The sequence below is a fragment of the Plecotus auritus genome, assembly GCF_963455305.1.
Source record: "Plecotus auritus genome assembly, chromosome: 1".
Lineage (NCBI taxonomy): Eukaryota > Metazoa > Chordata > Mammalia > Chiroptera > Vespertilionidae > Plecotus > Plecotus auritus.
Window position 1 is genome coordinate 85,692,738 of NC_137770.1, and position 22,376 is coordinate 85,715,113.

The following is a 22,376-nucleotide window of genomic DNA, read 5'->3' on the forward strand; positions in this document are numbered from 1 at the left end:
CATCATTCATCAAGAAGCGCTTTGTGCGCAGACATTTCCAGAAGAAATTTGCAAAGTTATGGAATTGATGATTAACATTATCAACTCCATTATAGCTAAAGCTCTTAATCATTGCCAATTTAAAGAATTTTTAGTTGAAATGGAGAGTGAGTACGCAGATCTGCTGCTGCATAACAAGGTACGTTGGTTATCAAGAGGAAACGTTTTGAAACGTTCGCTTCCTTATTAACAGAAATTAAAGCATTTCTCCTTGAGAAGGGTGTTCATTATTGAGAACTAATGAACGATCAGTGGATCCAAAAATTTTATTTCATGGTAGATGTTACGTCTCATCTAAATCAGCTTAATCGTAAACTACAGGGGAAAGGAAACACAATTTTTTCGATGTTAGAAGAAGTTATTTCATTCGAAAACAAATTATCTCTTTTTGCTCAAGATTTTGAAAGAGAAACTTTGATTCACTTTCCAAGCCTGTTGAAACATCGCCAAGAAAATAATTCTGATATTGACATTTGCTATTTCAAAACAACACTTTTAAATATGAGGGAAGCTTTTCTCAACAGGTTTCAGGAATTCAGAAACAGCAAAGTGACGTAAGCCTTTGTTAAAAACCCTCTTAATGCTACTGTAACAGAATTAAATTTTTCTCCCTTTAATATTGACATTGGCAACTTTAAAATGCAATTGATGGATTTAAAAAAAAACAAAGAATTGTGGAGCTCGAAATTTGAACGTCTTTGTGCTGATATAGAAATATGGGAGAAAAACAAATGTGAACTTAGTTCACAGCACAAGTGGTCTGCTTTGAAAGACCTGGAGAAGGAAGATATGTTGATTTTTAACACCTGGAATAGTATTCCTGACTCATATAATCAACTGAAAAAACTAGCGTTTGCTGTTCTTTCCTTATTCGGGTCTACATATTTATGCGAACAATCATTTTCAAGCATGAACCTTATCAAGAGTAAACTGAGAAGTCGTCTTGTTGATCAGAACCTGGAATAGTGCCTAAAATTAAAAACAACAACATACAAACCTAACTTACCCAAACTTTCCAAGGAGATGCAAGGCCATTGTTCACATTAATGTTTGTCAGTCACTGTCATGATTTAATTTTATGGATATTGTAAAGTAAATTGTAAGGAATTTAATTTTATCAATAAATAATATCATTATTAAGTATGATATCAAGTTTTATTCAACGTACCTATAGTTTAACTAAGACTTAAAACTTTAAGTAAAGTTTATTAAGTTAATTTTAGGGAACGTTGTGGAGTGAAAGAAGATGTAGTGTCAAGGACTGAGAAAGGTATGTTGAGATGGTTTGGAAATATAGAGAGGATGAACGAAAGGAGATAGACGAAACAAGTATACAAGACGAGTGTGGATGGGAGAGTTGAAAGGGGTCGACCTCATTGAGGACGTTTTTAGCAAAGGCCAGCTTAGGAGTACCCTAATTAAGTTAATAACAATGTACCTACCTATATAGTTTAAGTTTAAAAAATTTGGCTCTCAAAAGAAATTTCAATCATTGTACTGTTGATATTTGCCTCTGTTGACTAATGAGTTTGCCCACCACTGGTCTAGGGGGTAAACAGAAGGCAAAAAGACAAAGATAACCAGGCAAAGCTAAGTGCCAGCAGATGACAGGGAAGGCCAGAGGAGAAATGTGATCAGGTTCAGGGCACAGTAACTAACTGGACAACCCGGCAACCTCACTGACCTTGTGGCTATTAATAGTTTCTTCTGGAAAATTCTCCATATGGTTTAGCATGACTGTAATTGGCATGGGAATAGCCACCTCAGTCATTCGTTCTCTCTAAAGGAAGGGTAACAGGAAAGAGATGGGCAAACAGGAACCTGATCTGGGCTGAAACGCTGGGTTCACGGGCGTTTGGACTAGCCTCTCCCACTTCTGCTATTTGCTTAACAGTGCACTTGATTGACCCCAGAGAATGTTTTGTTTTATTTTGTTTCAATTTTTCTTTTGATCCCGTGAAGATAGGTGTAGGAAAACAACATCTCCCATTTCAGGGGCAGGAACTCGACTAAGCCAGTTCTAACTCCCCACAAAGTTGGGTAAAGAGGCTGGAACACAAGGATGTCAGCATCCAGTATACCCAGCAATCCATGAATACTCATTAGACCAGAATGGAAGTCTTCAAACTCTCAGAAACAGAACAGCAGTGTGATGTCTCCTAGTATTCTAGTTTGGGAGAGTGGGGGATAATTTTGGAACATAGAGAATTAAGAGCAGGTTGATTTAGAAATTGGGAGTCAGAATGATCTTGAGTTCCCTGGCAGGGGTGAGGACAAAAGGGGAGGGGAAAGCAAAGTTGAGAGGGAAATTGACAAAAGCATGAAAGGAGTAGCAGGAAACTCCCAAGACAAATCCCATCATAGACATACATGAATACGGGTTTTTTTTTATTGCAAATGAAATACCTTTGTATGACAAGAACCAGTAAATGTTCCCATTTAATGACAAGATAACATTGCTCAAAAATCTGAGGACCTTCTATGTATCAGGCCTTACACACACACACACACACACACACACACACATAGATTCGTGGTGTCCTCAGTGCCTCTGACTACAACACACTGACAGATGAAACACTGATGATGTTCAGCTCGCAATACAACAGCAAAGAGCACTAACTTCTACAAGTGGCAACTCAGAAAATCACCGCCAACAAAGAATGCATCTGCATGGATTAAAACCCTGCCTTCTTGCCATGGCTGAGTGATTCGGTTGGAGCCAAAAGGTTGCGGGTTTGATCATCAGTCGGGGCGCTTACAGGAGGGCAGCCAATTGATGTTTCTTACATTGATGTTTTTCTCTCTCTCCCTTGCTCTCTAAAATCAATAAAAGCATATCCTTAGGTGAGGAGAAAGAGAAAGAGAGCGAGAGAGAGAGAGGGGGGGGGGGAGAGAGAGAGAGAAAGAGAGAGAGAGAGAGAGAGAGAGAGAGAGAGAGAGAGAGAAGACAAAAACCCTTGGCTTCTTGGTTGGCTGCTATAGAGGATGTCTGCCAGGTCCACAGTGCCTCGCCAGCCATGTCCAGAAGGAGAGCTGCTTTCGTTTGCAATCTCCCTAACCACCACTTGCTCTACCTTTGCAATCAGTCAAAACTAATCAAAACGAACATAAGTGAGTCAGCTGTGAAATTCCTGTTCTTCACAGTGGGCTGTGTGGTGGGAGAGCACACAGATGGAGTTTCCTTTTTAAATGAAATGTTTGGCAGCAGCCTCTGTTAAGAGTTTTCCAGGGCTTCCATCTGGCTTTAGTATTGGAACGCATACATGAAAGAATGGAAAAAGAAAACTCTGTTGGCGTGCTAAACCACTAGAAAAGCTGAAGCGGTCCATAGCACATCTTCTAAATCCTCAGAGATTAAAATGCTTTGCCCAAGGAATGCTGTTGTTGTTGTTGTTAAGGAAGGGAGAGTTCGGTTTCTGGGACCTCGCCCTGTCCTGGAAAAAATTTAAAAAGTGTGCAGACTTGGGTGTGAGATGAACCCAGATGGGAGACATAGCTCTGTCTCCATCCAGTCACCTGACCCTGGGCAGTGTACTTACCCACATTAAACCTTGGCAATTTCACTTGTAAAATAGAAATAACACAGCCACATCATAAGGCTGCTGTGAGGATGAAATGAGATCATACCTGTTAGTACTTAGTTATCCATTTTTGGCCTCTCCTATTCACACGGCTTTAGAAAGGACAAATATTACTACCAATTTTAACAGGAAGAGATCTAGAACCACCAAGGAAATTTTTTAAAAAAATGTAAGGCATCTACTTTTTTTCTGTTACACACCTGAACAAAATAAGTTCACACATGGCAGTGTCCCTGTCCGGAGTCTCTCAGAATTTCCCTGAGGAATGAATTTTCTCTAAGACTCAAGTACATCGCTGACACTATCATTCTAATATGTGGCTTTCTTAACAGCCAGTTATTGGTGTAGAAGACTGTCACCACCCAGCCAAAATCAATCAAGGCCTAAAGAGGTTGGAAAACAGATTAATACTGAGACAAGTATCACTAAAGTTGTGAGGGGAGGCAAGAAAAAATATTTGGTTTAGAAAGTCCTCTCTCACATAAACAGAAGAGGTGAGGGAAGAGAGGGAGAAGGAGGGGAAGAGAGAGAAAGAGGAAGAGAGAGAGAGAGAGGGAGGGAGAGAGTCAGGCACAGAGGCTAAGGGAACAAGCCTAGAATCAAACTACCTGGGTTCAAATCGCTGTTGGGTAACAGACTAGTTGATGATCTTGGGCAAGCTAATTTTCTTCTTCTTCTTCTTCTTCTTCTTCTTCTTCTTCTTCTTCTTCTTCTTCTTCTTCCTTCTTCCTTCTTCCTTCTTCCTCCTTCCTTCCTCTTCCTTCTTCCTTCTTCCTCCTTCCTCCTTCCTTCTTCCTCCTTCCTTCTTCCTTCTTCCTCCTCCTCCTCCTCCTTCCTCCTTCCTCCTTCCTCCTTCCTTCTTCCTTCTTCATCTTTTGTTGTTGTTGTTGTTAATCCTCTTTCCAGGATATATGTTTCCATTGATTTTTAGAGAGTAGAAGGGATGGGGAGAGACAGAGAGAAAGAAACATCGATGTGAGAAAGACACACCGATTGGTTGCCTCCTGCAAGCGCCCCACACCAGGGCTAGGGATGGAGCCTGCAACAGAGATATGTGTGCCCTTGACCTGAATCAAATCTGGGACCCTTCAGTCTGTGGATGTTCTATCAATTGAGCCAAACCGGCTAATTTACTTTTGTATGCTCAGTCTCCCCACCTACAAAATGAGGACAGTACTGTTATCTACCTCATAACATTGTTGTAAAAATTGAGTTAAATATGTAAAGGGCATAAAACCATGCCCAACACAGAAACTCAATAAATAACATTACTACTACCACTATTGTTACTGATTCCACGGTGGGTTGGTACCTCCCTAACCATATTGATCACTGAAGCATGTGATGGGTGCATGGCAGTGCTACTCCACAGGTCATTTATAAATGACACCTGGTGGCAAAATCGACTGAGCCAGGAAACATCTCAGAAGAAAACCCTCTCTCTCCTTTACCTTCCTGTAACCAAACATTATTGTTGTTAAAAAAGTTTTAATCAAATGTGTCTATACACATATCACGAAAGCGCCAAATTCTCAAAATAGAGTAGAATAGAGAATATTGCATTTTTATAAAATAAAAAAGAATGTAGAAAGGATCATATCATCAAGGCACTGAAAATATGCTTTTTATTGCATTGTCTTCTAGTGCTACTTAAAGTTTTATGGCTGGATTTATATATCAAATCTCCATATTAAGAGACAAAAGGCTTATCCTGACTTACATTGTATTCCAAATGCAGTCTATCAATCAATAACTTCATCAATGAGATAGGAAGACACAGTGTAGGTCAAAACTGTTCAATGTCTTCATTAATTTTTAAAAGTTAGGAAAAAATAGGCTCCTTAAAACAAGGCACTCTCTACAGCATACCACCTTCCTGACTTAAGTCAGATGGCAGCATGAGTGTGGCCACCGTGGTCCCGAGGACTGGGCGGATTTCCAAGTCTGTCACTTCCAAAGTGGTGACTCTGGGATGTCAAGACCTCTCTGGTGAACACGGGCCCCTTCATCATGAAAAGAAGAACATGCCACCTAACCTTGTGAGGATTACTGGAACTAAAACAAATAATATAATACCCATAGGATGAATAATTTTTATTTTCTTCTACATAATTTTCCAAAAGACTCATATTTTCAGCAATATTTACTACTTCTATAATAAAAATAGTAACTATGTATCATTGTTGTAGTTGTTTTATATTTAGAACTTAGAACTCCTTTACTGCTAATACTTGTATATATATATATCTTAGTTCAATGGATTTATTCATTTTTCTTGGATAAAAACTCTTGGAAAGTCAGCTCGTCATCCTGAATAAACCATTTCTACCAAGGTCAAATTTCATTTGTCTTGTATTCTTCACATCTCTATCTTTTAATATTTATAGACCTTGAGATGAGATCTAGTCTGAATTAGAAAGTGGATAAAAAGAATTTCTTCCTTATGCCAGACAGCTGACAATTAACTTTGGTTACCCTAATTCCAATAACAATCTATAAGGAATGTTCTCAAACACTCATAAATGTTTTAAGCATCCATTTGGATTATTAATAACCGAATTTCTCCCTATATGACATGTGTGGAATAAGAATGAACCTTGGTATAAAACTTCCAAGAGGGTTGAGAATCCTAGAAACACAGTGTCCAAAGGAACACTGAACTTGTCAAATGAATAAATTGAAGCCCAGAAAAATTCAGAGGCTTGACCATGTTAGTCAATAAGAATGAGATTAGGAAGTATTATTTTTTATAGAACTGAGTGCCGAAGATATGTTGTTATGTCAACTGTACCATAAGACAACCCAGAGTATAACTCCCAAGACAATGAAACTTCTCAACCTTAGCTTCAGCATAACACTTTCAAAATAGAGATAACTTTCCCCATTACCCATTGCTGGAATCAAGTCCATCAGCATTTTGAAAATTTCTAGAAGTTATTCTAAGGAACACCCAGGATTGGCAACCACTGAGACAGGTTCTAAGCTCCTAACCCACATCATTATTTTCCAGGGGGGTCAATTTGCATAAATTATTTCATCAAAGAACATTCACAACTTTATTTTAAATTTAAAAAAACAACAACTTTGTTCTCTACAAATCCAAAATCATTTTGAAAAGATTAAGATTTTTCTGTTTCAACAAAATATGTGAAAGAATGTATTAATCCCAAATATAAAGTTTCTTCATGTTCCCTCTATAGGAACAGTACATAGCAGCCAAGGACTTTTTTAAACCATTTATGGACATGAGGGCTAGCATTATACATCCTGAATTAAAACTGGATGGGGGAATATATTTTAAACATGAACGTAAGAAATGTTCAGTAGGTAACTAGCCTTTAATAATAAACTGATTTTAACCTCTTAGTATGTTTCTAGTTTAGTTTTATAGACCTAAATATCATGGAAGGGGCAACTAACTATAGAAATTGTTGTGAGCAGGGCTTACTTTACACTTTGAATTAATTAACAGTTCTGTTACAAATAATGTCTATGCCATAATTAGATATGTGGTAAGCCCTAAATTAAATAGCATCTTCCATACAAGCAGCTGTTGTATCTATAGTTGGCAATGTGCCAAATGCTACAAGGAACTTAGAACACATTGGCACACAAATCATATGGATGCATGCACAGGTCTATATGATGTACATTGCTTTGTCTGAGGGTCCAAAAAGGCCTTCTAGGATAACTTTTCATACCTATAAAGGATGAACTCACTAGTGTCTCTATAAGATATTTTTAAAAAGTCAGTTTACTGAGATATATTTACATATAATAAAATGCACCAATTTAAAGTATGCAGTTTCATGAGTTGTGAAAAATGCATGCTATACCTAAGTAACCATCATCACAATCAACATATAGAACACTTACATTATTGCAAAAATTCCTTCAGGCCCTTTGCAGTCAATCTCCAACCCAATCCCTGGCAAACACCAATGAGCTTTCTGTCACTATAGCTTAAGTCCATTCTAGAATTTCATATAAATAGAATCACAGGGCATGTATTCTTTTCTGTTTGTTTTTTTTCTTTTCACCAACATAAAGCTTTTCAGATTCATCCATGTTGCTGCATGTACTGGTATATCATTTCTTAGGCTAGTTTTGCACTACATAGATATAATTTACTTATTCATTCACATTTGAGTTCTTATTTTTCATTATTATAAACTAGGGGCCCAGTGCACAAAATTTTGTGCACGGGGGGGGGGGGGTGTCCCTCAGCCCAGCCTGCACCCTCTCCAATCTGGGATCCCTCTCCCAATCCGGGACTGCTAGCTCCTAACTGCTCATCTGCCTGCCTGCCTGATCGCCCCCAACTGCACCCCCCGCTGGCCTGCTCACCCCCAACAGCCCCCCCTGTCGGCCTGCTCGCCCCAACTGCCCCCCTAGCCAGCCTGTTCATCCCCAGCTGCCTCCCTGCCAGCCAGCTTGCCCCCAACTGCCCCCCCCCCGCCAGCCTGATCACCCTAACCACCTCTGCCTCAGCCCTGCCACCATGGCTTTGTCTAGAAGGATGTCCGGAAGGTCTCCTGGAAGGTCTCCCAGTCTAATTAGCATATTACCCTTTTATTAGTATAGAAGATAGAGGCCTGGTGCATAGGTGGGGGCTGGCTGGCCTGCCCTGAAGGGGGTCTGGATTAGGGTGGGGGTCCCCTTGGGGGGCAGGGCAGGCCTGGGCAAGGGGCCTGGGGCAGTTTGCAGGCCAGCCACACCCCAGTGGCCGGCCTGAGGGAGGGGCTGAGGGCTGTTTGCAAGTTGGCCACGCCCCCATTGGGTAGGGGTCCCCACTGGGGGGCATGGTCAGCCTGTGTGAGGGGCTGATGGCCGTTTCCAGGCTGGCCACGCCCCCATCGGGTGCAGGTCCCCGCTGGGGGGTGTGGCCAGCCTGGGTGAGGGGCTGAAGGTCATTTGCAGGCCAGCTACATACCCATTGGGGTGGGGGTCTCCGCTGGGGAACGGAGTGGGCCTGGGCAAGGGGCCTGGGCAGTTTGCAGGCCAGCCAGCCCCCTGATAGGGTGGGGGTCCCTGCTGGGGGTGGGGTGGCCAGGGGGTGGGGCAGCCTGGGCGAGGGCCTGGGGGTGGTTTGCAGGCCAGCTAAGCCCCCGGCTTTGTCCAGAAGGACGTCTGGAAGGTCTCCCTGTCTAATTAGCATATTACTCTTTTATTAGTATAGATAAGACTGTTATAAACTTATATATATATATATGACTTTATGTGAACATATGCTTTTATTTCTTATGGGTAAATGCCTAGGAACGCAGTTGCTGTGTCACATAAGTAGACGTTTGACTTTATTTAAAAATGCCAGATTGTTTACCAAAGTGCTTGCATCATTTTTACATCCCCCCTGCCCAAGAAAGTATGGGAGCTTAAATTGCTCCACATGCTTGTCAACACTTGGTATTGTCAGTCTTTTAAACTTTAGCCATTGCCAAGAAGAAAAATTAGAAATCAGTGCTTTAAGAATGCTAATTAACAGAATCATGTCAGTACATAAGCTTTTTACACCATTCAAGAAGTCATTCAGGAAGTCCAATGAGAAAAACTCAAATTCTATGAATGAACTGGAGGTTCTTTTTCTCTCCTTACACAATTACAACTAAATAACTCAAGAAAGATAATCTTATTTCCTATACTCCAGAGGATATACAACTCACTCTGAAAATAATGTCTTATGTTCACAGATTATATAATGTCTTCCTCTCAGATTATAAATTCTGCCAGACACTGGAAGCAGGGAGGGATTCACACAAAGAAACATTAGGAAAAAAATTGGACATCAATGTCTTACATGCATATGTTGGCAAGCATTTAAAACTATGATATTCTTGCTCTTTAAAAGAACACACAACTATTTATACTGTTTTAAAAGTGGTTAAATATTATTTGCAGATATTGCCCTAATTTATACAGATTTTGCCTGTTCAAAATGGATAGCTGGTTTTCATCAACCAAACCATAGGAGTTGAAAGGCTTGGCTTCCCCAGAAAGCACCAGGTGGCTCACTCATAGCAGGAAGGAAGCTGTCCTTAAAGGACTCTGCTTTCACTTCATAGCCTCCTAAGGTGAGTTCAGCTACAAAGAGGTCATCTTTCAAATGAGTGGGAGAAAAGGAGAAACTCAAAATCCAGCTGAGCCTTTTAATGAGGCTCCCTGCCATTCCCTCTGCCTGGAATGCTCTCTGCACCAACACCATTATCTTTTCAGAATCCGTGAAGCAGCTCTGGGTTCTCCCAACCAGACCAAATTTCCTTACACATGCCTTCATCTCATTATATTTTTCCTTGTTAACCTTTTTATGGTTAATGATTACATTTTTAATGAGTAGCTTATTAATGTTTATTGCTCCTTCCCCATGAAACAAGGTAAGCTTCATGAGTTTTTCTCATATCTGAACCCCTAAGCGCTTAGAGTAGTCAGCACATAAAAAGTACTTAATATTTGAGTAACTAATGAATTACTTCTTAATAAAAACATTACCTTATCAGAGATGTGAATGATCTTCCTCTAAGTTTCACATAAGAAAATAAAGGTAGCTGCTTCTGTCTCAATTATAAGAAAAACCAAACTGCAAAAAACGTTTGGGTGTCAAAGTTGCCTGGCCTTCTCCTGCCCCAGTTTCCATAAACTCATCTGCTTAAATGTCAGATCTATTTTATCAACCTGTCCTCTCAAAATTCAAAATTAAAAGGATGAAGACTTTCAGAACAAAAGATTTTCCTCCATTACAATGAAAGAGCAATTTGCAGAGTTTCAGACTTTAAACCTGAAGTTCTTGGTAATTTGTAAAGGAAATGCAGTTAGCCAGTCATCATCTCCTACAGCAGGGGAAATGGTTATGCTATTCCGTGAGATGAGGTAGTTAAGATCCCCATATCACTCTTGCAGACTATAGGATCTGAAATATGTCAACAATAGCATGTGCCTCAAATGCAAGCAAAACTGCTAAATGAAATTAGAATCACTATGTGTCCATGTTCAGCTCAGCCTGAACACAAAACAAAATTTATTATAACACATTTCTCTTTTAATTGGTGCAAGCAAAAACTCTAGAACCTAAATTTAAGAATATGAAAAAAATTTTAAGACCTGAGTCTCAGTAATAAAACACTAGGAAGGTATTAGGAATGACTACCTTTCTTTCATTTAGTCATTAGCTATGAATAGAGCCCCTATTTTATGCCAGGCACTGTGCAGCACACTAAAGGCATGCAAATGTCCTCCAACAGTAACCAGATTTTATTAACCTAATCTTTATTTGGGATTAAAAAGAGAGACCAATATTTAAATGAGTGTGAGGTCAATTCTCTCACACTCATTTAAATAAAAGCTTTCTTTTAACCATTGAGATGGCATTCTTACCTACGGGGCTATGTTCTCATTTCATTTCATTTTATTTATTTTTATTTAATTATTTATTTTAATCCTCACCCAAGGATATGTTTATATTGTTTTTAGAGAGAGAGGAAGGGAAGGGAGAGAGAAAGAGGAGAGAGAGAGAGAGAGAGAGAGAGAGAGAGAGAGAGAGAGAGAGAGAGAGAGAGAGAGAACACCGATTGATTGCTTCTCATACATTCCCCAAACCTGCAACTTGAGATTTTTTTAAAGGCGGCAGTCAAAGAAAAGATGGATGGTCTATGTCCTGACCAGGAATAGAACCCGCTACTCTTTGGTGCATGAGATGACACTCCAACCGAGTCACATTGGCCAGGATTATTCTCATTTCAATTTATACTAAGATACAGTCTTATTATCTTTACATGTTCTTTCTGGCAAAAAAGCTCTCTCTACCCTGAAATAAATTGTGATAAACTTAAATAATCACAGGCTTAATTTTTTAAAGCTAAAAATGAGTCCAAAAAAGTTTTATTCCCAAGCCACAATTAAAAGAAATTTTTAAAAAATGAATTAAGGCAAGCTTAATTCTTCCATTGCCCAGTTACAAGAAATATCAGAAATATTACAAATGTCCCATAACTCCATGGAAAATGTATCCAAATTTTAGCTCAAAAAAACTTGGTATAAATCCTCTATAAATCCCACAGATCTCCTACAATCACAAAAAGAAAGGGGAAAAAATATAACCTAACAAAATACTAGGCTTAATAAACACAGATGCCTTTCTGACAAGGAACAGCTGTCAGGCAAAAGAGTGATCTATGACTCAGACTACTTCCTCACATTCCATAATGTGCCGATAGTTATCTTAAGCCAAACTATTACTGGTTATTGGCAACTGTTAAGAAAAAGAAATTCAATGAAATTCAGGCTGCTAGTAAGGACAATTATCCAAATATCAGGAATTGTTCTAAAACAAAAATCCCAAAGGCTAGCCCACATTCTGCCAATATCCTAGTGAAGGAAGTATGGACAAGCAACTGTGTCTCCCAAATCCTTTACAGAAGCTCTGAATGAATCAGAAAATACATGAATATTGAGCTTCATTACCTTTCCCATATAAGGCAACCTCAGAAGTAGAAATGCCATGAGTAAGTAAGGATCAGAGCAGACAACAAAAAAGCAGAGTGCACGAGCAGACATGTACAAAACTTGTGTATATAACCCTCCTGGATTCCTCAGAATGAACTGTTTTAAAAGAGAAGTTGTTTTAATAATATTAGTATCTGGTTTTCATTACCTGACAGGCAGATGTAAGTTAAGTATTCACCTTGACCCCCAGTTGCCAAGAAAGGAATCTTTTTCTTTGTCCTCCTCTTGACTTGGACAGCTCCCAGCATCCTTTCATCAAGAGGTGCAAAAATTTCCTTGCTGATGGCAGACTTGGCACTCATTGTTGAACAAGCGAGGAGGGTGCACAATAAGTTTCCTAAAGAAGAAAAAGAAAAGGCAAGTTGGAATTGAGAATATTCTAAGGGCCCATATAAAAATGAACAGCAAGTTGATATGCAGGTGAAGTAATTTTCAATTCGTGGTTTAACTTCTCTCTTGCTTGAGGTGCATTACAGAATCATTAAAAGCAAAGTCTTGGCATTTGTATTAACTATGAAAAAATCCTAATAAAACAGCAATATGCAAATTGACTGTCACTCCAACACACAAGATGGCCACCCCCATGTGGTCAAAGATGGCTGCCCCCATGTGGACACAAGATGGCTGCCACAAGATGGCCAGCAGGGGAGAGCAGTTGTGGGCGATAGGGCCAGCACGGGAGGGCAGTTGGGAGGGACCAGACCTGCAAGGCAGGGCAGTTAGGGGTGATCAGGCCTGCAGGGGAGGACAGTTAGGGGTGACCAGGCGTGCAGGGAAGGGCAGTTGGGGCAGACCAGGTCTCTAGGGGAGGGCAGTTGGTGACAACCAGGCTGGCAGGGGAGGGCAGTTAGGGGTAACCAGGCTGGCAAGGGAGGGCAGTTAGGGGTGACCAGGCCTGCAGGGGAGGGCAGTTAGGGGCAATTGGGCCAGCAGGGGAACAGTTAGGCATCGATCAGGCTGGCAGGGGAATGGTTAGGGGGTGATCAGAGTGACCAGGCCTGCAGGGGAGGACAGTTAGGGTCGAACAGGCCTGCAGGGGAGGGCAGTTGGCGGTGACCAGGCCTTCAGGGGAGGACAGTTAGGGGTGACCAGGTCAGCAGGGGAGGGCAGTTAGGGGTGACCAGGGCCACAGGGGAGGGCAGTTAGGGGCAATTGGGTCAGCAGGGGAACAGTTAGGCGTCGATCAGACTGGCAGGGGAATGGTTAGGGGGTGATCAGGCTGGCAGACAGAAGCGGTTATGGGCAATCAGGCAGGCAGGCAGGTGAGCAGTTGGGAGCCAGCAGTCCTGGATTGTGAGAGGGATGTCCAACTGCCCGTTTAGGCCCGATTCCACCAGTGGAACGGGCAGTGGAACATCCTTCGAGGGGTCCCAGATTGGAGAGGGTGCAGGCTGGGCTGGGAGACACACACACACCCCATGCACAGATTTTGTGCACCGGGCCTCTAGTATAAATAAAAAAAGAATACTGATTTACTTGCTGAACAATGTGAGATGAGCAGCACAAAATAGGATCTAGAAAGTTTGTCAATCTGCACCCCAACTGCATCTAAGTCTAATAGCATGCATATCCACTCCCATTCCTATCCTGTAAGGAACATGACTCCACATCTCCAGTTGAGAAGTCTTTCCACTGTCCAGCAATCCTTAAAGTGAGTTTTCGCTCCTTCAAAATCTCCTTTAAGTCTAATGTAAATCTATTTCCTTAATTCTATTCATAGTGGAGATAATGATATCATCTACATAATAACTATACATGCCACAGAAGACCATTAATTTAATCACCACTCAGTGCTTTGGCTCAGGCTAAACAACTAATCCTTATTTATTAGCCTCTTTCAATAGGTCCTATTTTCCAGTGCTCCTCTGTATCTCATTGCCAAAGAATTATAAAAGTGTCTGACAAATACTAAGTATTTTGAAAATGTTACCCAGTGGTTCCCACATGTGGTTAACTGGCAGTATGCACCCAATAACTAAGAAAATAAAGCAGTATGTTGCTGACTCACAATGAGTTCCCCTTTTAATTCTTCCCCCCAAAAAACTTACGCATACACAGTCCCCATGTTATATTTAGTTTTCTAAAAGCTATAGTTCCCTAGTGGTCTTAATTCTATTTATTTGTAGTGATTATATTCAAGGTCAATCTGAATTTTAACCCTATCATCCAAAAAGCTCAACCATAACTTGAGTAAATTTTTCCCGTCACACTAATCATAGTCTACACTTTAATCAGTAACCAACATTTGTTCAGGCAATTAAAAAATAAGAACTAATAGTACAGAGAAGGCTTATGGGTTGGTCATGCAGGTTATACAGAATATCCAGAGATCCTACATATGGATCGCTAGCACAACTATATGTATATGGCAACAGCAGCTCATGGAGTTGATCAGCCTGCTGTAAAATTGAACCAACTGGTCCTACTAAGTACTACCTCTACACAGTATTGTAGATGCAAGAAATCATTAAAACATGGTCCCTGTTCTCCAGGAATTTACTGATGACTGCATCAAAGGTTTCACATAAATCCAGATGATTCATGATGAAAGACCAATGCAAGATTCACAAATGCTACCAGCACACCTGTCCTCCTATAACTAGACCACAGCTGTAACCTCATGGTAGAAAAGGTATATATATAATTTTTTAAAAAGTATCCCCTGGTTAAAGAAATTTCTCCTAGTTTCAATTCTGTAATAAAACAGATATTCTTAATGGCACCAAGAATAAAGAATAAAAAGTGTCACTTTTTATTATCTATCTATATCTCTCTACTACATATTATAAATCTATACCCAGAACTATGTGTGCTCTGATCATGACATTTTATCATTGCTACCAGGTTCTTCATATTGGCTGAGAACAAAATGACAACAGTGAGGGACCTGTTTTTTTAATGTACTAACCACTAACTGATTCCCTGTGATTTCCTAGAAGTTAGCAAACAGAATTTCCCCCACCATGATTTATCACGTGACTTTCCTAGGCAAGGATTTTTTTTTTTTTCTTTTTAAGAGAGAAACCTATACTAGTTCTTTGCTAGCTCCAAGGCCTCTCATCTGTCACCTTTTGGGGATAGGAGAAAAAGAAAGCCACTGGTAGGAGAGTGATGTCAAACATTCTATAAGCAATGTAGAAAGAAAGTCACACTCCCAAACTCATGAGGCATTCTCTGACCTCTACCTACCCAACTGTGGCATAGTTTTTGATTTTCCATATCAGAGTTGTATTTTTCTAAAAATGTGGTTAAAAATGGAAAGCTATCATTTTATTATGTAAAATCTGTCAAAAAGAAAAAAAAAAAAGTGGCATGCATGTTTTACCAAACTCCTAGGAAATTCTATTCTTCTTTTGAAAACTAGTAAGAAATATAAATGACCTTTTGCTGTATTTTTTATACTGATATTCAGTGGCCAAGAACAAAAGAAAAAAAGGAAAAATAAAATCACTGAACTTGGGTTCAAATTTCAGCTCAAAAACTTAAGATCTACATGTGACTGGACAATTCTCTTAAAACTTCAGACCCTTGGTTTACATAGATATCTTCACCTACCTCACGGAACCACTGAAAGAATTAAAAGGAACAATGCATGCAAATCACTTATTTCTAGTGCCTGAATCATAATAAACGGTTAAAATGGTGTTTTTATTACCTCTCTTACTATAATCCTATATAATAAAGGGGTAATATGCAAATTGACCATCACTACAACACACAAGATGGCCAGCAGGAGAGGGCAGCTGTGGGCAATCAGGCCAGCAGGGGAGGGCAGATGGGAGGGACCAGGCCTGCAGGGGAGGGCAGTTAGGGACAACTGGGCTGGCAGGGGAGGGCAGTTAGGGGTGATCAGGCTGGCAAGGGAAGGAAGTTAGGGGTGACTGTGCCAGCAGGGGAGGGCAGTTGGGGGCGACCAGGCCAGCAGGGGATGGCAGTTAGGGGTGACCAGGCTGGTAAGGGAGGGCAGTTAGGGGTGACCAGGCCTGCAGGGGAGGGCAGTTAGGGGTGACTGGGCCAGCAGGGGAGGGCAGTTAGGGGCAATCGGACCAGCAGGGGAGCAGTTAGGCGTCGATCAGGTTGACAGGGGAGTGGTTAGGGGGTGATCAGGCTGGCAGGCAGAAGCGGTTTGGGGCAATCAGGTGGGCAGGCAGGTGAGCGGTTGGGAGCCAGCAGTCCTGGATTGTGAGAGGAATGTCTGACTGCCCGTTTAGGCCTGGTGGGATTGGGCCTAAACGGGCAGTCGGACATCTCTCAAGGGGTACCAGATTGGAGAGGATGCAGGCTGGACTGAGGGACACACCCCTCCCCCATGCATGAATTTGGTGCACTGGGCCTCTAGTATGAAAAATAAAAGGCCCTCTGAACTTGCATAAAGTGATAAGTGTTGCCATCCATACCAGAAAGTATTTTCAAAAGAGAAATGCAACCTTTTCTTTACCAAAGCCTTACTTGTCTCATTCATGAATATGAAAGCCTTAAATTGTGAGTAAATGTTCTAACATATGGAAGGCTCTATACTAAGTGTTATAAGGATAAGGAGTTTATTGGTACCACCCTCAGGAAACTCTCTAGTGGGAAATTATCAGAATTGTTGTTCAGGACAATGATGCTGTAAACGAGAAAGGGGCTACATGGCAGGCCTGACAAGCTCAGTGATCAAAAGTAACCACCCAGGATGATCTGTTCAGAAATTCCCACTGGATAAGTCGTGGTGGGTAGTCACACCCCAGCACTATAGCTTCCTTAGTAAAAGGTTCTCTTACCTAAGCAAGGCCTGTCCATTGTTCTTGTGCATCTAGGATAGCATACCTTTGGCCTGCAGAGTCATCTTTTCTAGACCCCCACAGGACCACATGCACCAAACTCCTCATTGCTACCTTTTGCCCTCCTCTCACCTCTATTTACTGTTAATGTTAAATGGTAACTATCCTACACCCACCAATGTAAAAGAAGTATGTGTTTTTCTATTTTGCTTTTTATCCAGTCCCAGAGAATTTCCCGTTTTGCTTTCTCCTGCCCCCTTAATCAACCAATGGATTTCATGTAACCTTATATTTTCTTCTTAGATTCTAAATGCATAAAAAGAAATGCCAAAGTTCCATTCTCCAAAGCATTTTCTCAATCCATTGAGATCTTGCTCCAGGGCATGTCCTCAGTTTGGCTCACATAAACTCTAATAAACTCTTACCAATATTTTTATAGGTTTGGATGTTCTTTTGTTGTCAGTACTGACAGGCCATAGTGAAATCATGCATGTATGTACGTTTTAAATGCCACCCTGGAAATGGGGATGTACAGTGGCTTAGAAGGGAAAGACTCAGAATGTCAAAGGGTACTACTGCAGCTTGTAGCAATAATCTGTAAGAGTGTCTCCCAAACTTGAGTTCACATCTGAATGCATCATGGAGAGCTTTTCAAAAATGCAGATTCCTGGTCATCTCCTTCACACCCAGCAAATAAAAATCTTGGGATCTATATTTTAACCAACTCTTTAACTGGTTCACTTGCAGTCATCCTGACTCCTAATTTAAAAGCCAATAGCTTAAAGAAGAACCATGGAATGGAAAGGAATGTGTTCTCAGGAGAGCATACAGGAAAAAAATGTAAAGGATTTTTTCTCTATATTCAATTAAACAGCTTTGTCAGGTCTTACATCTTACTGCTGATAAATCTATGTCCAGCCAAAACTGGGATCCCATTGTAAGGAAACAAGATGAATATGACAGCAATGGTGAACCAATGGCCATAGTTACTCCAACCTACATCACCCTGAAGGGTAGCAGAACATGCTGTCCTAAAATATGCCACTTAAGTACATTGATGACTTTGAGATGAAGGCATCTGAAAGACAGTAAATGCAGGGAAAAGCTTTCTCTGAACTCTCCTTATCTGCCTAAGGACAGATCCTCCAAAAGGAACACAGTTGTCATAAATCCCCTCCCTTGGAATGTCATCAATGAGAGAAGAGTGAATTTTGTCACAGGAGAGAAGACTAAAAGTCAACACTACACTCCTGACAAACTTTGTCACAAATTATCCTACTTCCCATTCTTTAAAAGAAATTTTAAAATTAATTTTAGAGAGAGAAAGAAACATTGATAGCTGGCTTCCCCCATGTGCCCTGACTGGGAATCTAACACACCACCTTCTGGTGTATGGGATGACACACCAACCAACTGACCCACACTGGCCAGGGCCCATCTATTCTTCTAAGAGCCCATTCATCTTTCCTATAAATCATTTACTTTCCCCTAAGAGTTCTATATTCACCCTCCCCTTTTCCTATTAAAATGGTATTTAATCCTAAAATCTAACCCACCTGATGGATTACTCATTTTACATGAGTAAAAGATATACCTGTTTGTTTGTTTTTGTCTCTTGTTAACTTGTTTTTTATTACAGGGGTCTCAGCTAAGAACACAGAAGGGTAGAGAGAAGATTATTTTTTTTTCCCCTACAAAAAAGTATTTTCCTGGTCCACAGCTTCTACAAGCTATAATTACAAAGCTTTCTCTTCCAACATACAATATGATTTGCAAGTCAAAGCAGTCTTAAATAGTAGTTGTGGAAACTAATTGCAGTTAGTTTAAATATTTTTCAAGACTTTTCATCTATCTTCTTTTCACTTTGAGCCATCTTATCCACATTCATTTTTGTTAGTCCATGGCTACTGTAGTGAGATGGCCCTCCACTCCCAACAGGTTCCCAGGATATAAAATTATCCTGCAGAGTGGGAATTGCAAACTCCTATGACCTCAGGAATTAGGCAGAGGACATAAGTAAATGGGTACAAATAAAGATGCTTTTATAATCCAACACTAACATTTTCTTTTTTACTTCCAATAGTTAAATTGACACTTGTCCTCAGTGGTCAGAAGACTAGGAGGAGTGGTAGGGACTCCAGCAAATTAAAACTGCAGATGCCCTTTGGCTGGGCATTTATTATCATAGTTCTAAGTGGTTGTAGCCAACAGGTTTAAATTTTCTCAGCTGAGAGGCCATAGCCTTCTCTGGTGAGATAGAGGTGCCATCTATTTAGCTTAATATCATTAGACTAGTGGCCCCGTGCACGAAATTCGTGCATATTAAAAGGGGATTAATTAGAGGAAATAATTTAATATTGCTATTTGCCCTTTCTCTATAATAGAAGTGTCAGAGATGAAAGAAAATTAGTAAAATGTATATGAAAACCTTCCTCCTGTCAGAGTCTGGGGCACACCACGGGACCCAGAGTCAAGTCCCCGCCCACCCACATCTGCCTCAAAATTGCATGAGACCCAGACCTGGCCACCACCCTCCCACACACACACACACACATTGGGCTAGATCCAGACCTGGCCAGTCCCACCCTTGTCAAGCCCCGCCAAGCAGGGGGCGTAGCCTTAGGTCCCCTGGCCCAGCACCAGGATGGGGGGTGTGGCCTGAGGTCCCCCGTCAAGCCCCACTGGGTGGGGGGCATGGCCTAAGGTCCCCCATCAAGCCCCGCCAGGCGGGGGGTGCAGCCTCAGGTCCCCTGTCAAGCCCTGCCAGGTGGGGGGCATGACCTGAGGTCCCCTGTCAAGCCCCATGGGGGCAGGGGAGGGCATAGCCTCAGGTCCCTGCTGATTGCTTGTTGAGGCTCAGTTGTGGGTACAGCCATCTTTGTGAACTTGGCCTCAGTTGTGGGTACAGCCATCTTTGTGATGGAGTGATGGTCAATTAGCATATTCCCTCTTTATTAGATAGGATAACTCAGTGGTTGGCAAACTGTGGCTCACGAGCCACATGCAGCTCTTTGGCCCCTTGAGTGTGGCTCTTCCACAAAATACCATGGCCTGGGCGAGTCTATTTTGAATAAGTGGCATTAGAAGAAGTTTAAGTTTAAAAAATTTGGCTCTCAAAAGAAATTTCAATCATTGTACTGTTGATATTTGGCTCTGTTGACTAATGAGTTTGCTGACCACTGGGATAACTGATTCATTTTGCCTCATTAACTTCCCTGTTTGGATCCCACAGTCAATGTGCAATCATCTGATCATATTTTGGCACTGGCTGCACCAACAAAGGTAATCTGAACTGTATGACAATCATGTTCCCATTGCCAGTGAGTAACCAGAATCCTGGTTTTAGACATTACCCCTGTGACTCAACCTTAAGGCAGATGCTCTCAAAACAAGCAAGTTTCAGAATTCTCCAAGGTTAACTGCAAACATGATGTCACCCAGGAAGACTTTAGGGGAGAATCAGCTGGTCTTCCCTAGTGCTTGGGAACTATAGCAAGGTGACTTCAAATAACTTATAAATGAAAGAAACAAGGCTATGTTCCAAGATAGGACTTCTCTGCATTGCCACTTTCTTTTGAAATTCTACAAATGCAGCTTTGACTCTTGCCTTTAATCTGATAACACTAATCATACACCCAGTGCTCTCTGCCTTACTTGCTTTAAATCCACTTACTTAGCTGCCCACTGAGCTTTTTCACTAAGAGTTAACCTAAACTCCACCTTTTCCCTCCAACCCTCCAACTCCCTATAAAAACTAACTAATCACCAACTCCTGTGGATTCGATTTAATATTTCTGGCCTCCATCAGTTCTTCATTCTCATTTCCTCTGCCTTGGTTGAGATCTTCATCATCCCTGGTTCCAGTACCATTCCCATCTTGCTCACAATCATCCCTCTACACTGTCCAATGTAATATTCTAAAGGATAAATATTACTCAGCCTTAACTGAATTTATTTCTTCTCCATCCTTCCAATCTTGACAAACACAATTACCTTGATAAGGAACAAGTCAATGTTATAAATATCAAAAAGTAGAGAAATGTTAAATTGCTTCCCTTAAATTACACATGATCATTAAACCTAAAAATAATCTGAAAATATTAATTTTGCTCCAAAATCCAAAAACTTCACAGAGTAATCAGAAAGCTTGTAATTTTTTTATGCAATTAAAGTCTGCTTTTTTTGTTTCATATATTAAGGTCAATGAGATAATCTGAGATCAAGTTAGCTCTATTATAAAAATTTACTCAAGTAAGAGTTACTGACTCTAAATATGCAAAATTCTTACTTAGACAACTTCACTTTTTTATAGTTCTCCAGATGAAAACTTTAGTTGCTCCACAGCATGTAAGCTTGAGGAAAAACTGAATACATTAGACAAAAATTTTGGTCCACCAGCCAATTTTTTGTGAAGTTCAAATACTATTTTTAACTAAAAAATCTTAATAAAAAAATCTAAAAGGGGAGTCTGATATGCCATTACAATAGGCACATGACTTTAATCTGGTAATAACATACAAAGAAACTTTAAAAGTGCAATCACTACAGATTCATCATCCTTTGTGGTAGAAACAAGAAGGGCTATAGAATGGGCTTGCTCTGGTATGAAACCAGATGGAATGGCAGACCAACAATCCATATTTAAGACTTCATAAGACTTACTAAGATAGGGTCTAAATCAATACCAATAAAAATTCTCTAAAGTATTATGGAAGGAGTCAGAAACTTTCAAACAGAAAAAGAAAAATTATAAGAGGACATAAGCAAGGCCAAGAGACATGTGAAAACATGCTCAAAGTCACTAATCATCCAAGAGATGCAAATCAAAATGACAATGAGGTACCATCTCACACCTGTCAGAATGGCTATCATCAACAAATCAACAAATGACAAGTGCTGGCAAGGATGCAGAGAAAAAGGAACCCTCATGCACTGCTGGTGGGAATGCAGACTGGTGCAGCCACTGTGGAGAAGAGTATGGAGTTTTCTCAAAAAAACTAAAAATGGAACTCCCATTTGACCCAGTAATCCAACTTCTAGGAATATATCCCAAGAAACTAGAAACACCAATCAGAAAGGATATATGCACTCCTATGTTCATAGCAGCACAATTTAACATAGCTAAGATTTGGAAACAGCCTAAGTGCCCATCAGCAGATGAGTGGATTAAAAAACTGAGGTACACCTACACAATGGAATACTATGCTGCAGTATAAAAATAAGGAATTCTTACCATTTGCAACAGCATGGATGGAACTGGAGAGCATTATGCTAAGCAAAATAAGCCAGTCAGAGAAAGGTAAATATCACATGATCTCACTCATTTGTGGAATATAATGAACAACGTAAACTGATGAACAAAAACAGATCCAGAGACAGAGAAGCATTGATCAGACCGTCAAACCTCAGAAGGAAGTTAGGGGAGGGTGGGGGTAAGGGGGAGAGATCAACCAAAGGACTTGTATGCATGCATATAAGCCTAACCAATGGACAC

General features: G+C 40.7%; 1 protein-coding gene across 2 annotated transcripts in view; it reads right to left on the reverse strand.

Annotated features, from left to right (window-relative positions):
• The window catches only part of STXBP6 (syntaxin binding protein 6), a 273,100-nt gene that overhangs the window by 171,582 nt on the left and 79,142 nt on the right, over positions 1–22,376 (reverse strand). Inside the window, exon 2 of one of the 2 annotated variants that reach the window (XM_080674802.1) lies at positions 12,268–12,456. In XM_080674802.1, coding sequence (XP_080530928.1) covers positions 12,268–12,421 — 154 coding nt within the window. In that variant the 5' untranslated portion in view covers positions 12,422–12,456. The remainder of the gene's footprint in view (positions 1–12,267; positions 12,457–22,376) is intronic. The other variant, XM_080674803.1, reaches the window with a different exon arrangement.